The sequence below is a fragment of the Panthera leo genome, chromosome F2 (genome assembly GCF_018350215.1).
Source record: "Panthera leo isolate Ple1 chromosome F2, P.leo_Ple1_pat1.1, whole genome shotgun sequence".
NCBI classification, from domain to species: Eukaryota; Metazoa; Chordata; class Mammalia; order Carnivora; family Felidae; genus Panthera; species Panthera leo.
Window position 1 is genome coordinate 6,562,751 of NC_056695.1, and position 18,439 is coordinate 6,581,189.

The 18,439-nt window shown below is 43.3% G+C and overlaps 1 protein-coding gene across 3 annotated transcripts in view; it reads right to left on the reverse strand.

Annotated features, from left to right (window-relative positions):
* Positions 1–6,917, reverse strand: part of ATP6V1H (ATPase H+ transporting V1 subunit H) — a 110,467-nt gene extending 103,550 nt beyond the window's left edge. The window contains exons 1-2 of one of the 3 annotated variants that reach the window (XM_042924203.1): positions 6,674–6,917; positions 4,948–5,096 (exon numbers count right to left, since the gene is read on the reverse strand). In XM_042924203.1, coding sequence (XP_042780137.1) covers positions 4,948–5,060 — 113 coding nt within the window. In that variant the 5' untranslated portion in view covers positions 5,061–5,096; positions 6,674–6,917. The remainder of the gene's footprint in view (positions 1–4,947; positions 5,097–6,673) is intronic. The other 2 variants (XM_042924202.1, XM_042924201.1) reach the window with 2 other exon arrangements.
* Between the last annotated feature and the right edge of the window lie 11,522 nt (positions 6,918–18,439).

The window sequence follows — 18,439 nt, forward strand, 5'->3', positions numbered from 1 at the left end:
GGGCCAGCTTCCTGGTGGCAGGGCTCGACACGGAGATTGGGGTGCAGGAGATTAATGGAGGCGGCGCTCCCAGGGGAGACCAGGGATGGGGCGGGGGGGGGGGGGGGGCCACAGGATTCGAAAGGTTAGGAGCCCAGCCCAGACTCAGGCAAAGTCCTGAAGAGAACGGGTTTCTGAGCACACAGGGGAGTCTGGGAAGGTGAGGTCCTCAGAGCCGGGCCCTCCCCGAGACAAGGGAGCTGAACTTTCATACTTCCTGACACCCCTCCCCACAACCCGACCCTCCTCCAAAGAAGATCTCGACTTTTGAGTATTCAAAATCTCAGCGTTTTACTTTATCCCTTTCTGGGTTTTATATATACTATTACTAAACACTATTTTATATACTTTTCACTTGCCTCTGGACTTTGGAATCTACTGCCCCTCAGTTCTTCAGCTGCAAGCACTGTAACTTTGTTTTCACACGTGCTCTGTGTGTGTGTGTGTGTGTGTGTGTGTGTGTGAACTATTCTCACCTGCTGGATTTTTCCAACAATCCCTTCCTTACCAACCCAAAGGGGAATTTCCAGTCCTTATCTTTCCAGATCTCTGAGGCAGGTGGCAATGTGGCCATTTCTTGACCCTCTCGTCCTGAGCTTCCAGATTCTTCTTGCCCTTCTCAGGCCACTTCTCATTAGTGCTCTTCACAGATTCCTTGTCTCCTACCCTGTGCTTCAGGCCCTGTGGGGGGCTGTCTTCATTTGCGCTCCCTGAACCCTCCCTGAGTGCTCCCCGCTACCCTCCGTGCCGCTGAGTTCAGGCCCAGTCTGAGCTGCGCCAGTCTGAGCTGCGGCCCAGGCCGACCTCCCACGGTCCCCACTTACACATGGGGACCTCTCCTCCCACAGAGCAAGCACACAAGCACCCTAGACCCTGAGGGGCACAGCAGAGGTCACTAACATATATCCCTACCCACATTCCATCCCAGCCTGGCTAATGGGATGATGAAATTTAAAAAAAAAAAAAAAAAAAAAAAAAAAAGACACTTTGCTCTGTTTCCCCTGTGGCTAAGCACTTCATACACCAGGCAGGAAAAAAGGCACTCTGTACCCTGGGGTAGACCAAGATAACAAGGTCCAGTTCTGGCCCCAAAATACATACGGTCTTTTTCATAAGCCTGAACTTCCCAGCTAAAACAGTTTCACCCCCAGATTTTGCCATGCTAATGAATTAAAGCGTATTATAACCTTTGTATATAGGATAATCATGAGAAAAAGTTGTGGTGTTCTACCATGACAAAACTGTACAATGAAGGTTACCTTTGGTGACCTTATCATTTCACAGCTTTCTTTGCCACTTAAATAAGGTTTTCTGCAGTAAGCCACTTCTTCCGAGGTCTGAATTTCTTTCTTTTTTTGTAAGTAACCTTTTTCTTTTCTTGCTTAAATTCTTTTGTCTCTGAATCTTCTTTTGACAGTCCCATAACCTAGCAAGTTAGGAACGGGGGTCTCTTTTCTAATGACCCACAACCACTCAGGCACCAGTCCTAATACCGCTCTCCTCTCAACTTCTCTGCCTCTGGAATAGCTCAGCCTTAAGGTAACAACCCACCAAAGGTTTCCCTGCTTCCAATCCACCCCTCCTCCACACCTCTCTTACTAGTGCCAGCCAGCTTTCTCAAGCACACATCTGACCACATTACTCCTTTCAAATCAGTCACTGCAAATTTGAATGGCAGTTCTACCTGGCACCAAGGTAGAGGCATTCAAGAAAAATCATTTTAGGGGCACCTGGGTGGCTCAGTCAGTTGAGCACCCAACTCTTGATTTCATCTCAGGTCAAGATCTCAGGGTCGTGGGATGGAGCCCTGCACTGGGCTCCTTGCTGAGAGTGGAGTCTGCTTAAGATTCTCTCTCTCTCTCTCTCTCTCTCTCTCTCTCTCTCCCTATGCCCCTCTCCCCTGCTCACACTCTCTTTCTCTAAAAAAAAAACAAAAACAAAAACAAAAAATAAGAAAGAAAGAAAAATCATTTTAATCAACTAGTTAAAACCTACATCAGTATGTACATGTTATTTAACCTATCTGAATAGCTATCTACTCTTCCGTAAGACAGGGATAGAAAACCTTAGGTCACAGTGCTGCCATGAAAGTAACATGACACAGTATGTGACTTAGCCAAGTAAGGTACTCCTTTCCCAAACACTTGTCTCCACCACTGCCCAATATTTACTCTGCTCACTCATGATGTAACCAGCCAAGATCAACAGGCAGCCTACTGTGTGTCAGGCACCTGTGAGAACAGGTGACACAGCAGTGAATTAAACATCCCTCTTTGAGCCTGGACTGCAGTGGGGAAAACAAAAAACACACAAACACAAAAATAAGTAATTTTTTAACACACACACACACACACACATACACACGCACACAATGCCAGGACACTAAATGCTATGAAAAAAACTTTAGCTGGGTAAGGAGCTAGAAAGTGACAACAGAGGAAAGGATAGCTTTTGGGTAGATTACAGTGAAGTCCTTTCTGAGGCCACCCGGGCAGACACCCACTTGAAGGGAGTTAATGAGCCACGTGATCTAGGGAGGAACTTGCAGACGGAAGTGTACGTCTCAGGGCGGTGGGGCTCAACAGCAGGCACACAGTTAACACTTGGTGAACCTTTGTGCACAGACGTACAAAGTAAAAGGGTTTTATAAAAGAAACACACGAGACGGACAGCAGAATACAGGACAGAAAAAAGAATGAGAGAGACTACAACTTAGTAGTACAGAGGCCTTTGAAAAGGAGGAACAGAGAGAAAGCAATTAAATATCCCCCTGGAACTAAAAATGTTCCAGATACCAATGCTAGGGAACCTCTGCCAGTCAGCCAGTGCTTTCTGATTAATAATAATACCATTCTATTTAGGTTATAAACAGGGACAAGCTTTATAAACATGAAACCCCTTGTTCTCTAGTCCAAACACACTCTGGACTAAAACTAGGAAACAGAGCTCAAAATCCTAATTTCACACAGGATTTAAATTTAAATTATAAAGATATAGATGAACAGAGAGAATATCAGAAAGTCCCTCCTCCTCCTGCCCCACAATAATCTAGTCCCTTAAAGTGGGAATCCAGAATCATCCTAGATTCTTTTTCACCCTCATAGATTAAATCGATCGCAAAGACTTTCTCAAATCTATCCAATCCTATCCATCCCAACAGCCTGGATACGGCTACAGCCTCATCATAGCTCTAGGTTTGTTTCCACAAATCCACCCTCTACGTTTTTTCAGTAGAACAATCCAATCAAAAGGCAACCTGACATCCAACTCCCACTTACAAACATCGGTCATCCCCAATTTCTACAACAGGGATTTTAAAACTGTGCTCCTTGGGGAGCCTCCACAATTGGCTCCCGGCTGCCTCTCCGGCCTCAGCCCACCCCACTGCCTGCCTCCAAAACGTGTATTATTCCCCACCCAGCACGCTGCTTTTAATTCCCTATGTTTGAACATTCCCTGCAGAAAAACTTCCTGGAGGGAGGATTAGCTGTCCTTTTTCTGTGCACCCATCATTCCCGGTGCACCTTTCTACTCTCTCAGTTAACATACCAAATGATCTGTTTCTATAACTGACTTCCCTACCAGACTATAAGTTTATCTTTTTGAAGCCTCAAAGCCTCGAAATAGGCCTCAAACTTGAAAGGTGGACAATAAATGTTTAATGAGTGACTAAATTAACCGAAATAAGTGCATCATCGTTGTATGCCGTATGTCCCTCTTACAGCAGACTCCTAAATATAAAACTAAAGATTCCTCGATTTGTTTTTCAAAACGTATCTGAAAATCTGAACTGAATTTCCTTAATAAATCACTGTTATAAATATACCAAAACAGATATGAAGTCAATACGATAAAACATGGTCAAGAAAAAACGAACCCTTACTTTACAGATAAATACGGGACACCAGCATGCTAAATCTTAATACGTATAAGAAAGAAGGGAAGTGGATAGAACTAGAGGGTATTATGCTAAGCGAAATTAGTCAGAGAAAGACAAATATCACATGACTTCGCTCATATGAGGACTTTAACACACAGAACAGATGAACACAAGGGAAGGGAAGCAAAAATAATATAAAAACAGGGAGGGGGACAAAACATAAGAGACTCTTAAACATGGAAAACAGAGGGTACTGGAGGGGTGGAGGGAGGGGGGATGGGCTAAATGGGTAAGGGGCATTAAGGAATCTACTCCTGAAATCATTGTGGCACTATATTTGGATGCTAATTTGGATGTAAATTAAAAACAATTTTTTTAATTAAATTTTTAAAAAAAGAAAGAAGGGAAAAGAACTAAAATTTATGGAGAGTGCATTCAACACACTATTGCATATATTCAACTGTGCGAATCCTTTAAATATGCTATTTCAGCAACAACTCTGCGAGATCCGTATTCCCCATTTCATTTTACTTCAATGAACCGCAAAGAAGTTAAACGATTCCCCTAAGATTACCAAACTAGTAGAAGCAGCAGACTTCAAACCCAGGTCTTGGAATTCAAACATCTACACCCTTTACTAGTTGTATGAGCCACGCTGCAACACCGGCTTCCCCACGTTGATCACCCAGGCACAACGTGCCAGTCTGGCAGGCTTTGCCCGCTATCCCCTTCCCCCCTCCAAATCCCATGAACACGCCTCCCACCTCTCCCGCTCATTCAAAAGGTACAACTTTCCAGACACGGAAGATCAAAACGGCTCTGAGGGGCTCTGCTCCCCTGCTAGAGCCTCTAGCTCCTTCCACCACACTATCCTGTCTCCCTACGGCAGGTAAGACTTCTAAGGAGGAAGTGTTTCCTTCCATGTCTGGTGGTATTTTTCCATCATGTCTCTCATTGAGGCATGATCACGAAAAAGTCCGATGCAAAAGCACATGATTATCCCTGATTCACAGCCAATCCGTACTTACTGAAGATAGGACTGCCAGTTCACTTTGTTTGCCCGAACCTCCGCGGCCTTGGCAGCAATAATGTTCGTCGGAACGGCAGCATCTACGGCACCTCGGATATCCATTTTGGTCATCTAAATGTTATGATCTTGGATGTTTTTTCAGCAGATCTGCAATTTTGAGGCAAAGTAACATGAGAATACGAGGTGTTACCATTTTTTAACAACTACTGCTATCATTATTATTGTTATTAACATCATCGTTATCGCCTTATTCTCCCCATTCAACTCAAACATTAAATATATTAGATGTCCTAAGTATGAAAATCATTAGATTTCAAAACTTGTCCAATTACGCCCTGCTCCATAAAAGTGTTCTCTAAAGATTTTTACTTTTCCAGGAAAAGTTTTTTAATTACTGGCACTAATCTTGCGGCAAGGTTTTTCAAAGTAACTCTTTTTAAGTTCTTCAAAGTAACATCAGAAGTCTGGCTTCAATAAAATAGGAATACAGATTAAATGTATACGACTGGGAACAAGTTTCTCCTGACACGGAAAAAAATAAGAACCTGTACGGTAGAGAGAAGACCATTTATTTTTACATTTACTAACCATCATTTTGAAGCATCATTATTTTAAAAAAAAAAAAAAAACTGCTACAAGTGCCTTGTAAAATTACTCATTCAAATTAAAAACCCTAAAGTGGGGGGCGCCTGGGTGGCTCAGTCGGTTAAGCATCCGACTTCGGCTCAGGTCACGATCTCGCGGTCCGTGAGTTCGAGCCCCGCGTCAGGCTCTGGGCTGATGGCTCAGAGCCTGGAGCCTGCTTCCGATTCTGTGTCTCCCTCTCTCTCTGCCCCTCCCCTGTTCATGCTCTGTCTCTCTCTGTCTCAAAAATAAATAAACTTAAAAAAAAAATTTAATAAAAAAATAAAAATAAAAACCCTAAGGTGGGAATGTAATTTTCTTTCTTCAACCAAAGTTCAGAGTATTTTCAAAATCAATTTGGGGAGGAAGTTTTGGAACAAATACCAATTACAATTTAGGTACAAGCAACAATGGGATTCTGGTCTGGTGACAACCACCTACAATAATGAGCTTTCACGTAATTCTCCCTTCCAAATTTACGCGTAAATGCTCAGGCCTGATTTTCTCTCGATACGAAATATACAGGTTTTGGTTCACAAAACAGACGTTCGCTGCCACGGCCACAAAGAAGCTAAAACCATACCCAAAATTCTATTCTGCAATCCCAATAACCTTAGTCAGTTTGGAACTTAATCTCTACATCTGAGGGTTTGCTGCCTAAACAACCCAAGCAATACACACAGGTAGGACGGAGGGAAAACTGGCTCTGGCCGGGTCAGGCTGGAACCCTGAACACCGAGCGGACTCAGGCGCAGCGGCCTCCCCCGGGGTAGGTGAAGGTGCTTCCGGATGGCCCTCTGGGTCCCCGAACAACTCGAACCTGCAGCAGGCCGAGGCCGAGGCCCAATCCTGGGGAAAGTATACAGTATACCTGTCCTCCCCCCCCCCCCCCCATTCCTGCCCCCGCGGGTTAGAAGCTCCAGTTCCGTAAACCTAGCTGAGGCCTGGAAGGACAGAAACCTGGAAGCCCGGGGCCGCAAGAGGGCCGGACGGGCCTGCGCGGCGAGAAAGCAGCAGGCGCCAGAGAAGCTGGGGAAAGCGCAGGGGGTCGCCTCCCTCCGGCCGGGGCGGGAGACGAAACGGCGCGACTGCGGGCTTACTTCGCGAATCCAGGGGACCCGACAACGCACGCGAAGGCGGCAGGGAGGAGGACGCGGCGGTGTGGGCCGTCGGGGGCGCCGCCCGGCTGGGGGCGCCAGCCGAGTCGGAGCCGAGCGGGGTTTCCAGCCGGAGCGGCCCCGGCAAGGGCAGACGTCCCCGCACCCAGCAGACGTTGAGGGCGGCCCAGGTGGAAAGAAGCCGGAGCGGCAGCGGAATGACAGCAGGGCCGGTCACGTGAGCGGAGGCACGTGACAGCCCGGAAGGCGGAAGCCGGAAGCCCGGAGGATCCAAAACAGCTCAGGGAGCCGCACTGCGCTTAGCGGGGGGGCCTCGCTCAAGGTGGGCTGGCGGAGTCCGCGCGACCGGCGACACAGGCCCCGGAGGGACGCAGAGCTTGTGCCCAGGCTGGCCCCTCCAGAGGGAGGGGAGCAGGTGGGCACGTGGGGACCACCGCCCGGAAACCCCGAGCCCCGTTTGGGGGCGGTCGAGGCCCCCAGCCCAAGGCAGAGAATCAGGCCGAAACTTAATCTTAACCGCCGTTCTTTTGAAATATTTCCTTTAATGCTTTTAAATAGATGGACTTCCACGTGGATTTAACAGCTCCATGAAGCAGGCATTCTTATTCGGATTGTAAATATGAAACTGATGCTGAGACGTGGGTCACAAAAGTTACGTTGCCCTCGGGTTGCAGATTGAGCAAATAATATTTCACGTAGTATTTGCAATTATACTAAAAACTTTGTGTTTACTGAAAATGCAAATTTGACAATCCTGACTTGAGCAAGATTGCCCCAGTCCGGGCCTCAACTACCCTGTTTGTCTTAAGATAATGAGTAATACTACTCAGTACTGCAAAGAGTCAGTTATATGTAATTAGCACTCAGAGGGATGTATAACCAAGACATTTTACTAAAAATGTTAAATTTCGGCCAAGTTTTAAAGCACTGTGAATAAACACATAGTAACAGGATATAATGTATTATTTTTCTATTGCTGCTTTAACAAATTATCACAAATCTGCTGGCTTACACCAACACAAATTTAGTCTTTTACAGTTCTCCAGGTCAGAAGCCTGACGTGGGTTTCAATCCATTTCCCGGTGTTCTCCAGTTTCTAGAATCTGCCTGCATTTCTTGGCCCATGTCCTCCTTCCTCCACCTTCAAAGTCAGCAACGTCACAGCGCCTTCTGAGACTCAGTCAACACAGCTGATAGGGGTTCTCTGGTTTTACGGGTTCATGGGATTAGATTGGGCCCACCTGGCTAATGCAAGCAACTCTCCCCATCTCGAGGTCCTTAACTTGAATCACATATGTCACCATGTTTCCCTTTTGCCATGTAAGCTAACGTATTGACAGGTTCCAGAGATTAGAAAGTAGAATCTTTAGGGGGCCATTATTCTGCCTATCACAAACATAGAGTAAAGGATAAACACTAGTATAATTGGTGGAATAAATGTTCAGAGGGGCCCTACGTCGTATCTATGTTGTATTTCTAAAGTAAAATGTTTTTTTTAAGTTTTATTTTATTTTGAGAGAGAGAGCAGGGGAGGGGCAGAGAGAAGGCGAGAGAGAATCCCAAGCAGGCTCCATGCTGTCAGCACAGAGCCAGACACAGGGCTCAAACCCACACACCATAAAATCATGGCCTGAGCCGAGATCAAGAGTCACTCAACTGACCGAGCCACCCAGGCGCCCCTAAAGTTTTTTTTAAAAACTCTAGTAATACTGCAAAGTGTTAAACTTTTTCAATCTGAATAATGTACATGGATATTCCTTGTGTTTGTTCTTCTTACTTGAAATTTTCTTTTAATAAATTTGATGCTATAGATTGAGTCCGTTTATATGCGAGCTTCTAGCCGAAATTAATCAAAGACTTGCTTACTAAGAAAATTGTGGAATTGGAATCAAAGATTGCAGATACTAACCACAATAATAGCTTAGTAAAAAATTTCGTTGGTAACAAAGCTCTAAGTCCCAAAACTATTTCTTTATAGTATTTTTTTTTTACTTTTTAAATTTTTTAATTTAAATTTTAGTTAACATGCAGTGCAATATTGGTCTCAGGAGTACAAGTCAGTGATTCATCACTTACATACAACATTAATTTTAATATTTTAAATTTGATACATGTTTCAGAGCTTCTGAGAGTGGAGAAAGGAACCCCCTCAGGGGTCTTTGAAATTCTGTGGGACTTTTGGGCTTACTGCAATGATTAGGGATGGAGTTCTTCTGGCATTTGATGCCCAGGGACTACGGATGATGAATGTTGGGGAGGGATACCAGCACGGTACCACACACAAGGCATTTTCTAGCCAGAAATGTCAGTGGTGCTCCTATGGAGAAAGCAGAAGAATGCCTATCTGTATCTGATTGATCTGTCATTCCAAATATGAAGGCACATTCTAGGCTGTGGCGGGAATACATGGCCTTACCATTACAGAAGGACATCATTGTGGCGCATTTGAACACAAAGAGGCCCTGCCAGAAAGAATAGCATAAGTATCTACTCCAGTGTTACGGGTACACATGCCATAAACAAGCCATCAAACTTCCAGGAACGTCTGCTGTGAAACTATCAGTATGAGCGTGCAAAGATAAATGTGCAAGGATTTTTCGTGCAATATTTTTTTAAATAGCAAAAAAAAAAAACTCTATTTGTCAGCTAACGTTGCCAAAATGAAATACAACAGACCAAGTGGCTTAAACGGCAGGGCTTTATTTCTCACAGTTCTGGAGGCTGGAAGTCCCAGAACACGTGCTGGCCATTCAGTTAGTGGTGAGGTGTCTCCTTCTGGCTTGGAGGTACCCACCTTCTCACTGTGTCCACACACGGTGCAGGGAGAGAGAGAATGTGCACGCTTACAATTTACAAGGTATTGGTTATTTTGTATTAAATGCCAGAACTGGTGGATTTTACTTACTTGGGTGCCAGGGTATTTTTTTATTTCTATCATTATTCTTGAGTTTTGTTCCAGAACATACTTACATTACCCACAGCTTAATCCTTTTGGGCCTTGCTTTTAAGCACACCTGAAACTAATATAACCCTGTATGTTCCCTATAGTGGAATTTAAGATTAGATAGATAGAAAAAATTTTTTTAATGTCTATTCATTTTTGAGAGACAGACAGAACATGAGCGGAGGAGGGGCAGAGAGAGAGGGAGACACAGAATCGGAAGCAGGCTCCAGGCTTTGAGCTGTCAGCACAGAGCCCGACGTGGGGCTCGAACCCACAAGCTGTGAGATCGTGACCTGAGCTGAAGTCAGATGTTTAACCAACTGAGCCACCCAGGCACCCCTTAACTTCTCTTGCATATCTCAAGGAGCTAATATCCGGACTATAACCTCCCTAAAATTTCATAAGGATGACTTCTCACTACCATCAATTGAATGTATTTATTCACTGGCCAGGTTTCAAAGTAAACCAAGTGGAGAAATCAAGAAATTTTTCACTTTATTCATGCAGAATTATTATTTTTTTTTTCTGAGGCACTCAGATAAACAGGGCTTTCACCGACCCACATCAACACACCTCATTATCCTATTAGGTCTGATAGTGAAAAGGGGTCCAGGGCTTCATTTTCAAGATAGTTTTTAAATATCATACTTTAAGATATCATAAAAATGAATGCTTAATGTCATTCCACAGAAAGGAATTGAATGTCATTGGTAGATCTAGAAATTATTCAAACTGCAGCATATTCTGTACATATATTTTTGGTCGGACTAGAGAAAATCATAAACCAGAACAGGTGACAATTCCATGGGTAATTTTCATACGTCAATGAATTAACTAAAAATTAAACTCGATCAAAATCAAGGAATTCAATGTAGGTTATTTTCATTATAATAAAATATCTTTGATTAACACATATGAACAAAGGATATATTAAGCTGACGTTTTTACAAATAGTTGAAAACACTAATTTTATTAATTTATTTAACTTATTTATTATTGTATTATTTTGTTATGTAATAACAATATTACATATATAAAATATATATTTTGTTATGTAATTATTTATGTATTAATGTATTAATTAATTAACATTAATTTCATTAATTATTAATTGTAAAGCTTAGAGGAGAGAGTAAGAAATTTTATTCTATCATCAGTTTCTTGTACGTTGAGTCTGAAAATATCTAAGTTTCATATCAATGTGTCAAGAGTACAGATAGAGGAAGAAAATCAAAAGATTAAAAGATTGAATTTGTATTTATTCCTGGGGGAAATACATTGAAAACGCAGATGTAAGAAGTTAAACCACTGCCATAAAATTGATTTATATTACTATTGCTCTGGGCCAAATTGTGTCTTTCCCCCCAAAATTCGGATGACGAAGTGCCAATCCCCAGTACCTCAGAATGTGACTGTATTTGGAGGTAGGGTCTTTAAAGAGGTGATTAAGTTAAAATGAGGTCCTTAGGGTGGGCCCTAATCCAATATAACTGGTGTCCTTATAAAAAGAAGAGATTAGGACATAAACATTGATGAAGAGTATGTACTGCCTCCCTATTTCCCGTGTAAGAAAATCTAGACTTCCTGGTCTAGCATTCAATGCTCCCTGCAATGTGGACCCAACACCATTACTTCCCTTGGGAAGTTCAACTGTTATCACAAGCTTAAGAGACCTGATAGGTTTCGTGTCCTCTCCTTCACTCCACCTCTCTCCTTATACCAGGAGTGCCCTCTTGGCTCTCCTCCGCTAGTCACCCCAACTATCAGTCAAGCCCCAGTCCAGAACCTACCTATAACACTATCTATATCATTCAGTCACTGTTTAATCTAAACATTTCTCTATATTCTTCTATTACACTGCTATCAAAGTTTGCCTGCAATATAATGTTCTTTTTAATAACTATTATTCTCAGGAACTTTTGGAAGTTGACCAAGAGGTCACAAGCTGACTTTTTAATAGCTTTTTCTCCAAATATACCTTTTTTAAAGCAAAAGATTAGTCGTGGTTAGGTGTCCAACTCTTGACTTCAGCTCAGGTCTTGATCTCACGGGGTTCGTGGGATTGAGCCCCCCATTGGCTCCGTGCTGTCAACGTGGGGCATGCTTGGGATTCTCTCTCTCTTTCTCTGCTCCTCCCCCACTTGTGCGCACAGGTTCTCTCTCTCTCTCTCTCTCTCTCTCTCTCTCTCTCTCTCTCTCTCAAAATGAATAAGGAAGAAAAAAAAAGATTAGTCGGCCTAAATTTCCACTGATTTCTGTCTACAGTGTCAATGCTTCCCTCCCCAGTAATTTTCTCCTTTTTAGTCATTTCCTATATTTTTAGACCTTGTACTTTCAATGGAAACTGGGGACATAATATTGTCTTCAAGGTAGCAAAATTGTCCTTGAGGTTGAGGAAAAAACATGGACATTCCAATGTTCTGAGACCCATACTGACTCAACCCTGTCTACCAAAATTTTCTCAGTATTTAACTTCTTTTGTTAGGGAGAAACTAAATTCACTTTAAATTGTAGCTTCATTTTTGGTCTCTCTTGGATGGGGCAAAAATGAAGGAAAAAGTTGAGAAACACGGCTTCGGACTGAGAAAAGGACTTCTGACGGTATTCGTTTCCTCGGGCCACTGTACCAAATTGTCACAAATTTGGAGGCTAAAAAACCCCAGAAGTTCCAGAAGTGTATTCTTTCTCCGTCCTGGAGGCCAGAAGTCTCAAATCAAGGTGTCAGCAGGACTATGCTCCCTCCCGAGGCTCTGGGGGGACAATCCAGTCCCTGCCTCTTCCAGCTTCTGGTGGCTGCAGTGTTCCAATCTCGACCTCCCTGGTCACACTGCTGCTTCCACCTCTGTGCCTTGTGGGGACCCTGTCATCGGATTTAGGGCCCACCTGAAGATGATCTCAAGAGCCTTCGCCTAATTACTTATCTGCCAAAGACCCTTTTCTGAATAAGGAAACATCCACAGATTCCCCGGGTTTGAGGTGGGCCTGTCTTCCAAGGACCACCATTGAGTTGCTACCCTTAGAAATACAGATCCTAATTAGAAGGAGGCAAAGGGTAGGAAACAGAGCATGGCCAAGCGTTGCCTGGACTGCTGCCTGACTCCCCGATTTGTTTCGAGGGCACGTGTCAGCCAGTTGAACCTCCACAGTTTGTAACCTTAATAGCCATTGTTAAAGGAGGCCATTAGGCCCAGATGGCTATCGTGCGTCGGTAGTCTACGTGAGCAAACCGAAACCTAAGCCAGAGTCAATTCCCATAAATGCACTTGTATCCTTCCAGGCAACAAAATTTGAGAGCAAGGAATCAAAACAGCCAACTAGGTTTTCTTAAATGAGGCCACGGCTTAAGCCGTGGCCAAGCAAATAATTCCCGTGCTTCGCCTCTGCCTCCGCTCTATGAAAGCCTTTCCCCCAACCCCTGTTCCTGGGGCACCCCTAACCACGTTTGCTTTGGCACTCCCTGGATTCGAATCCACATCTACTCAGATAAACTCCTCAAAATGTTAGTATGCCTCCGTTTGTCTTTTTAGAGTTCCGGTGTCAGAAACAGGATCCAAAGGAGACCTTTGGTGGCCCTCGGGGAGCAATCAGGCACGGATACCTGCAGAGTCTACCGTGACCACTTCTTTCCTTGAGGGTGCAGAAGGTTCCTCCCAGATCTGAGCTCTGCCGCTTTCGCACTGTGAGCTCTCCAGCTTTATTTGAGCATTCTTTTTTCCAGACTCGGTCCACAGTAAAACAAAATGGGTTCCTCCCAGCCCAAAGAGTCTGGGGCTCCTCCATCTAGAACTCTGGCTGAGAACGTGTAGAAAAATTACGATCCCAGAACATACGTTTCTCTGAACGAGTGGGTGAACCTTACCAAAGATAATCTTGAATTACAGTGGCCACAGTCGAGAACTTTTAACCTAGATAACCTTATCCATTTGCAAGGTGCCCTAGAGAAAAAGGACACTTCCCCAAAATAATGGGATACATCTTTTGATTGGTATGCAGAAGCTTCTAAGAGACTAAATGAATTAAAAATTGCCTCTTCAAAAAGTTATTTACAAAAAGCAACTGGAAGTATCATAAATCCTCTCCACAAACACTAGTAAGAAGTTTTAGTCACCAGAGCAAGTAATCTTGATTTACTCCAACTGCCAGAAACACAATTTGGATCCAACAGTTCTTTTGGAAACTAGCGAGTTTTGTGTTATTAGACTTGTCTCATAGCTAAAATTTAAAAAGTGTCTGCTATATGTTTATTTATGTCTCCCTCTCTATGTGTGTGTGTGCATGTGTGTGTGTTATATGTGTGATTTTTCTACTCCAGATGGTATTGGCAAAATTAATTCGTAAAGACACTCTATTTAATTGGCTTAAAGAAAAATAAATTAAGTATTTACATAAAAATTAAGTATCGTCTCGGAAATATAGACACTAACCCAAATGTTTCTCAAGTTCACATGATCTGGGATCATCTTTGGTATATAAAAGCTAGTCTAAGTTTGGTTGGTTTAATGAAAACATTCATGTCTTCAGAGTTATCAACATTAAATATAAGGCAAACATAGAACTTTAGTTCTACCTAGGTTTACTAGTTGGGTATAGAGATTACTTAAAAATAAAACATTAAAGAAATCTTTTAAAAAAATGAACAAATGGGGCACCTAGGTGGCTCAGTTGGTTGAGCTTCCAACTTCAGCTCAGGTCATGATCTCATGGTCCATGGGTTTGAGCCCCACGTCCGGCTCTGTGCTGACAGCTCGGAGCCTGGAGCCTGCTACAGATTCTGTGTCTCCCTCTCTCTCTGACCCTCCCCCATTCATGCTCTGTGTCTCTCTTGGTCTCAAAAATAAATAAACATTAAAAAAAAATTTTTTTTAAATGAACAAATGCATTGGATAGCTGTAAGTAAAAGTTGATACATGGACTTTTCAACAATAATTATGTTTATGTTAGGTCTGCTTAAAAGTAGTATCTCAGGGGCGCCTGGATAGCTCAGTCGATTGAGCGTCGGACTTTGGCTCAGGTCATGATCTCATGGTTCATGAGTTCGAGCCCCGAGTCGAACTCTGTGTAGCTCAGCGCCTGGAGCCTGCTCCAGATTCTGTGTCTCCCTCTCTCTCTGCCCCTCCCCAGCTTGCACTCTGTCTTTCCCTCTCTCAAAAATAAATAAACATTTGAAAAAATTTTTAAAAAAGAATAAACACTAAAAAAAAATTTTTTTTAAAGTAGTATCTCTCAAAAGCCTTAAACACATACTTGTAGCCATCAGCAGTACATCAGATGGTCTCAGTGAGCTGGGAGGACAGAAATGAGATGAACAAGGAAATGAATAGCAAAAATTTCCATAAAACTGACATGATAACCTAGGAGTTTCATAGCGAAAACCTCAACCCTGACAGTGACAGGGGAGGGGGTCCTTAATAGAAAACTTTTTTATCAATCCATCACGTACGAGAAGATGGCCAAAAGGGGGAATTGTGAAAATAATTAATTAACCAAGGAGGCCATTAGACTAAGCTGCCTCTAATGCCTTGGTAGCCCGTGTAACCCAGGGTGAATTTCTATAAACGCACTCGTACCATAGACAATGACGCTAAACAATCACAAATAGCCAACAAGGTTTCCCAAATTAGTCACCTGCCTAAGCTGTAGCCAATCACATGATTTCCTTGCTCTGCTGCCACATCTGTTCTATAAAAGCCTTTTTCCCAAGCTCTTGTCAAGCACTTTCAAAATTTTTAAAAACTGTTAAAAACTTTTTAATTTTTTTAAACATATTTACTCATTCTTAGAGCACCTGGGTGACTCAGTTGGTTGAATGTCTGACTCTTGATTTCAGCTCAGGACATAATCTCAGTCGTGAGATCAAGCCCCGTGCTGGGCTCTACACCGACAGCACAGTGCCTGCTTGGGATTCTCTCACTCTCCCTCTCTTCTGCTCATGTGTGCCTATGCCCTCTCTGTCTCTCTCTCTCTCTGAGATATATAGGTGAGAGAGAAAGAGAGAGAGAATGTATTCACTCATTCTAAATGAACAACCCACAATCTTTTCCAGTTATTGCATCTGGCTGAAAGTCAAGGGTCAGTTAGTGATTTGCACGCCTTTCCATCTGGACCACGTGTGGGTCCTTAAGGCTATCGATCCACGGTTAAGTGAGTCCTCTACCACTCTTCTAATGCTTTTAATGCACAGTAATGGAGGAAAACCAAGGTCACCGTTTGGATCCATGACATACAGCAAAGACTGCAGATCCTCCTACCAGTAGAGCAAATGCCGGGATCCACAACCTGAGCTATGACCACTCGGGCAGACTTGGAAGGTTCCCTGTCTGGGTCTTCCAGGACTGTCTGGAATTGGAGATGGACCCCAGTAAGGATTTCCTTCCCCGGACCCGCCTATCATCAGTCTCACTTGCATGAGGGAAGAGTGTTGGCTGGGCTCCTCCGGGCTTAGGGTTTATCCGTTCATCTCCATGAACATTTACTCAATCGGCTGTCAATCCACCAGCTTTCTGCCTCTCTCAGGAGCTAACGACCAAGTTGGAGTCGAATAGATTAATGGTCCACTAATCTCCCTCCTCTCGCCACTCTCTCAGCTGTTTATGCTTCCTAGACACAGGTCTCTCGGTTACATTGACCCTTTAGGAGATGCCCTTTTTCTTGAAGTAATGGAAAATTTGCCAACAAGTACTTTACTCAACTTGGGCAGATTGTAAAATTCTTTCTTCATGCAAATTCCTCTCGCTACAATCTCTAGCAAACTGGGTTTACACAGAATGCCAGGGGAGGCCAGTCGGTGCTACTGTGCCCCTATACACACACCCCTTCCTTGAATATGAAACAATAATGTTTACGAGGATCTCTCAAGAACTGAGCGTGAGGCGTTTTATTCGCACACCTAGATAATATTATTAACAAACATGATTTAAGATGAAATAATTTTCATCCAAATGGCTATCAACTAGAAAGAAGTTTCCAGAAACGAGGGTTTTTACAAGCATGGGGAAAACGCTAAGGAGAACGTCATGAACGTTAGAAAGAAATGCTTCCTCCAAGGTTTGACACCAAAAATCGAGTGAGCAAAAATGAAAGAGCAAGAGAAAAATGCTGGTGGACCAAAAGGACAGCATGAAAGAAAAAGAGAAACGTGAATGATTCGGTTTGCAGAGCGGCTCGGGACTATGTGTTCTGGCCCTAGGATGTGAAGACGGGGAGGCTGGTCCCAACTGCAGGACTACATGGATGGAGCCCCTGGACACACCACCGAAAATCTCAGGTAGGTTTCCCCAGGCACAAAATGCACAAAGACAACACGGGCAGGAGGACAAAATAACCTTCCAGCTCCAAAAACGGCACAGGTCAATTTGAGATAACTAATACCACCTATCCTATTTTCATTCTGAGTCCAGAATCAGGTCCTGGGACCCCACGCCCACCCCCACCCCCACCGAGACCAGTGATATGGTTCAACCATATCTTCACTCAACTGACCCCAGGGAACAGAACCATCCGGACACTTACGTACCGCACCCGCGCTGAAACATCTGGTCGCTTGAAGCAGTTGCCTCTCTTTTCATAAAAAGTTCAACAGCATCATTGAGATCGAATTCACACACCATATAATCCACCCATTTAACGTATACAAACTTAATGGTTTTTAGGGTATTCACGGGGTTCTGAAACCATCACTGAAATCAGTTTTATGACATTCTTGTCACGCTAAAAAGAAACCTCTGATTCATTGGTAATCTCGTCACACTAAAAAGAAACCTCTGATTCATTGGCAGTCACTCCCCATTTCTCCCCCAAACCCCCCTGCCCCAGGCAGCCACTAATCTACGTTCTAGATGTGCCTACTCCGGACATTTTCTTATGAATGGAATCACACGCGATGTGCTCTTTTGTGACTGGCTTTTCTATGCATGTTTTTGACATTTATCCACGTTACAACCTGTGTCAGAACTTTATTCCTTTCTGTTGCTGAGTCATATTCCATTGTACAGATTTACTTCACTTGGTTCATCAGTTGATGGGCATGTGGGTTGATTCCAGTTATTGGACATTTCCATGCAGGCCTTTATGTGAACACACGTTTCACTTCTCTGGCTTCAGTAGACACGTAGGAGGAAATTGCTGGGTCTTAGGGTAATTATGTCGAACGTTTTGAGGAAGTGCCAAACTGTTTAGCAAAGTGGTTGCAACATTTTATGTTTCCGCTGGCAAATGCATGACAGTCCCATTTTCTCCACATACTCGCTAACATTTGTCCTTGTCTGTCTTTTTGATTAAAGCCAACCTATTACATGTAAAATCATTGTGATTTCGACTTGCTTTTCCCTAGTGGCTAATGATGTTGAGCATCTTTTCATGGGCTCATTGGCCATTTGTATACCTTCTCTGGAGAGACGTCTATTTAGACGCATCACCCATTTTTAGTTAACTTCTGGGGTTTTTTAAATTTTTTTAATTTTTATTTTGGAGAGAGAGAGAGTGTGTGAGCAGGAGAGGAGCCGAGAGAGAGGAAGACAGAGAATCCGAAGCAGGCTCTGCACGACAGCAGCGAGCCTTGTGCTGGGCTCAAACTCACAAACCACAAGATCATGACCTGAGCCGAATCTGGACATTCAACCAACTGAGCCACCCAGGTGCCCCTTTGATTTTCAGTTGGAAGACCTCTTTATATTTTCTGGATAAAATTCTTTTATTATGTATATGTGATTTTCTATATTGTCTCCTAGTGGGTTATCTTTTTACTTTCCTGATGATGTTCTTAGAAAATCAAAGTTTTCCTTTTTGATGAAGTCCAGTTTACCTGT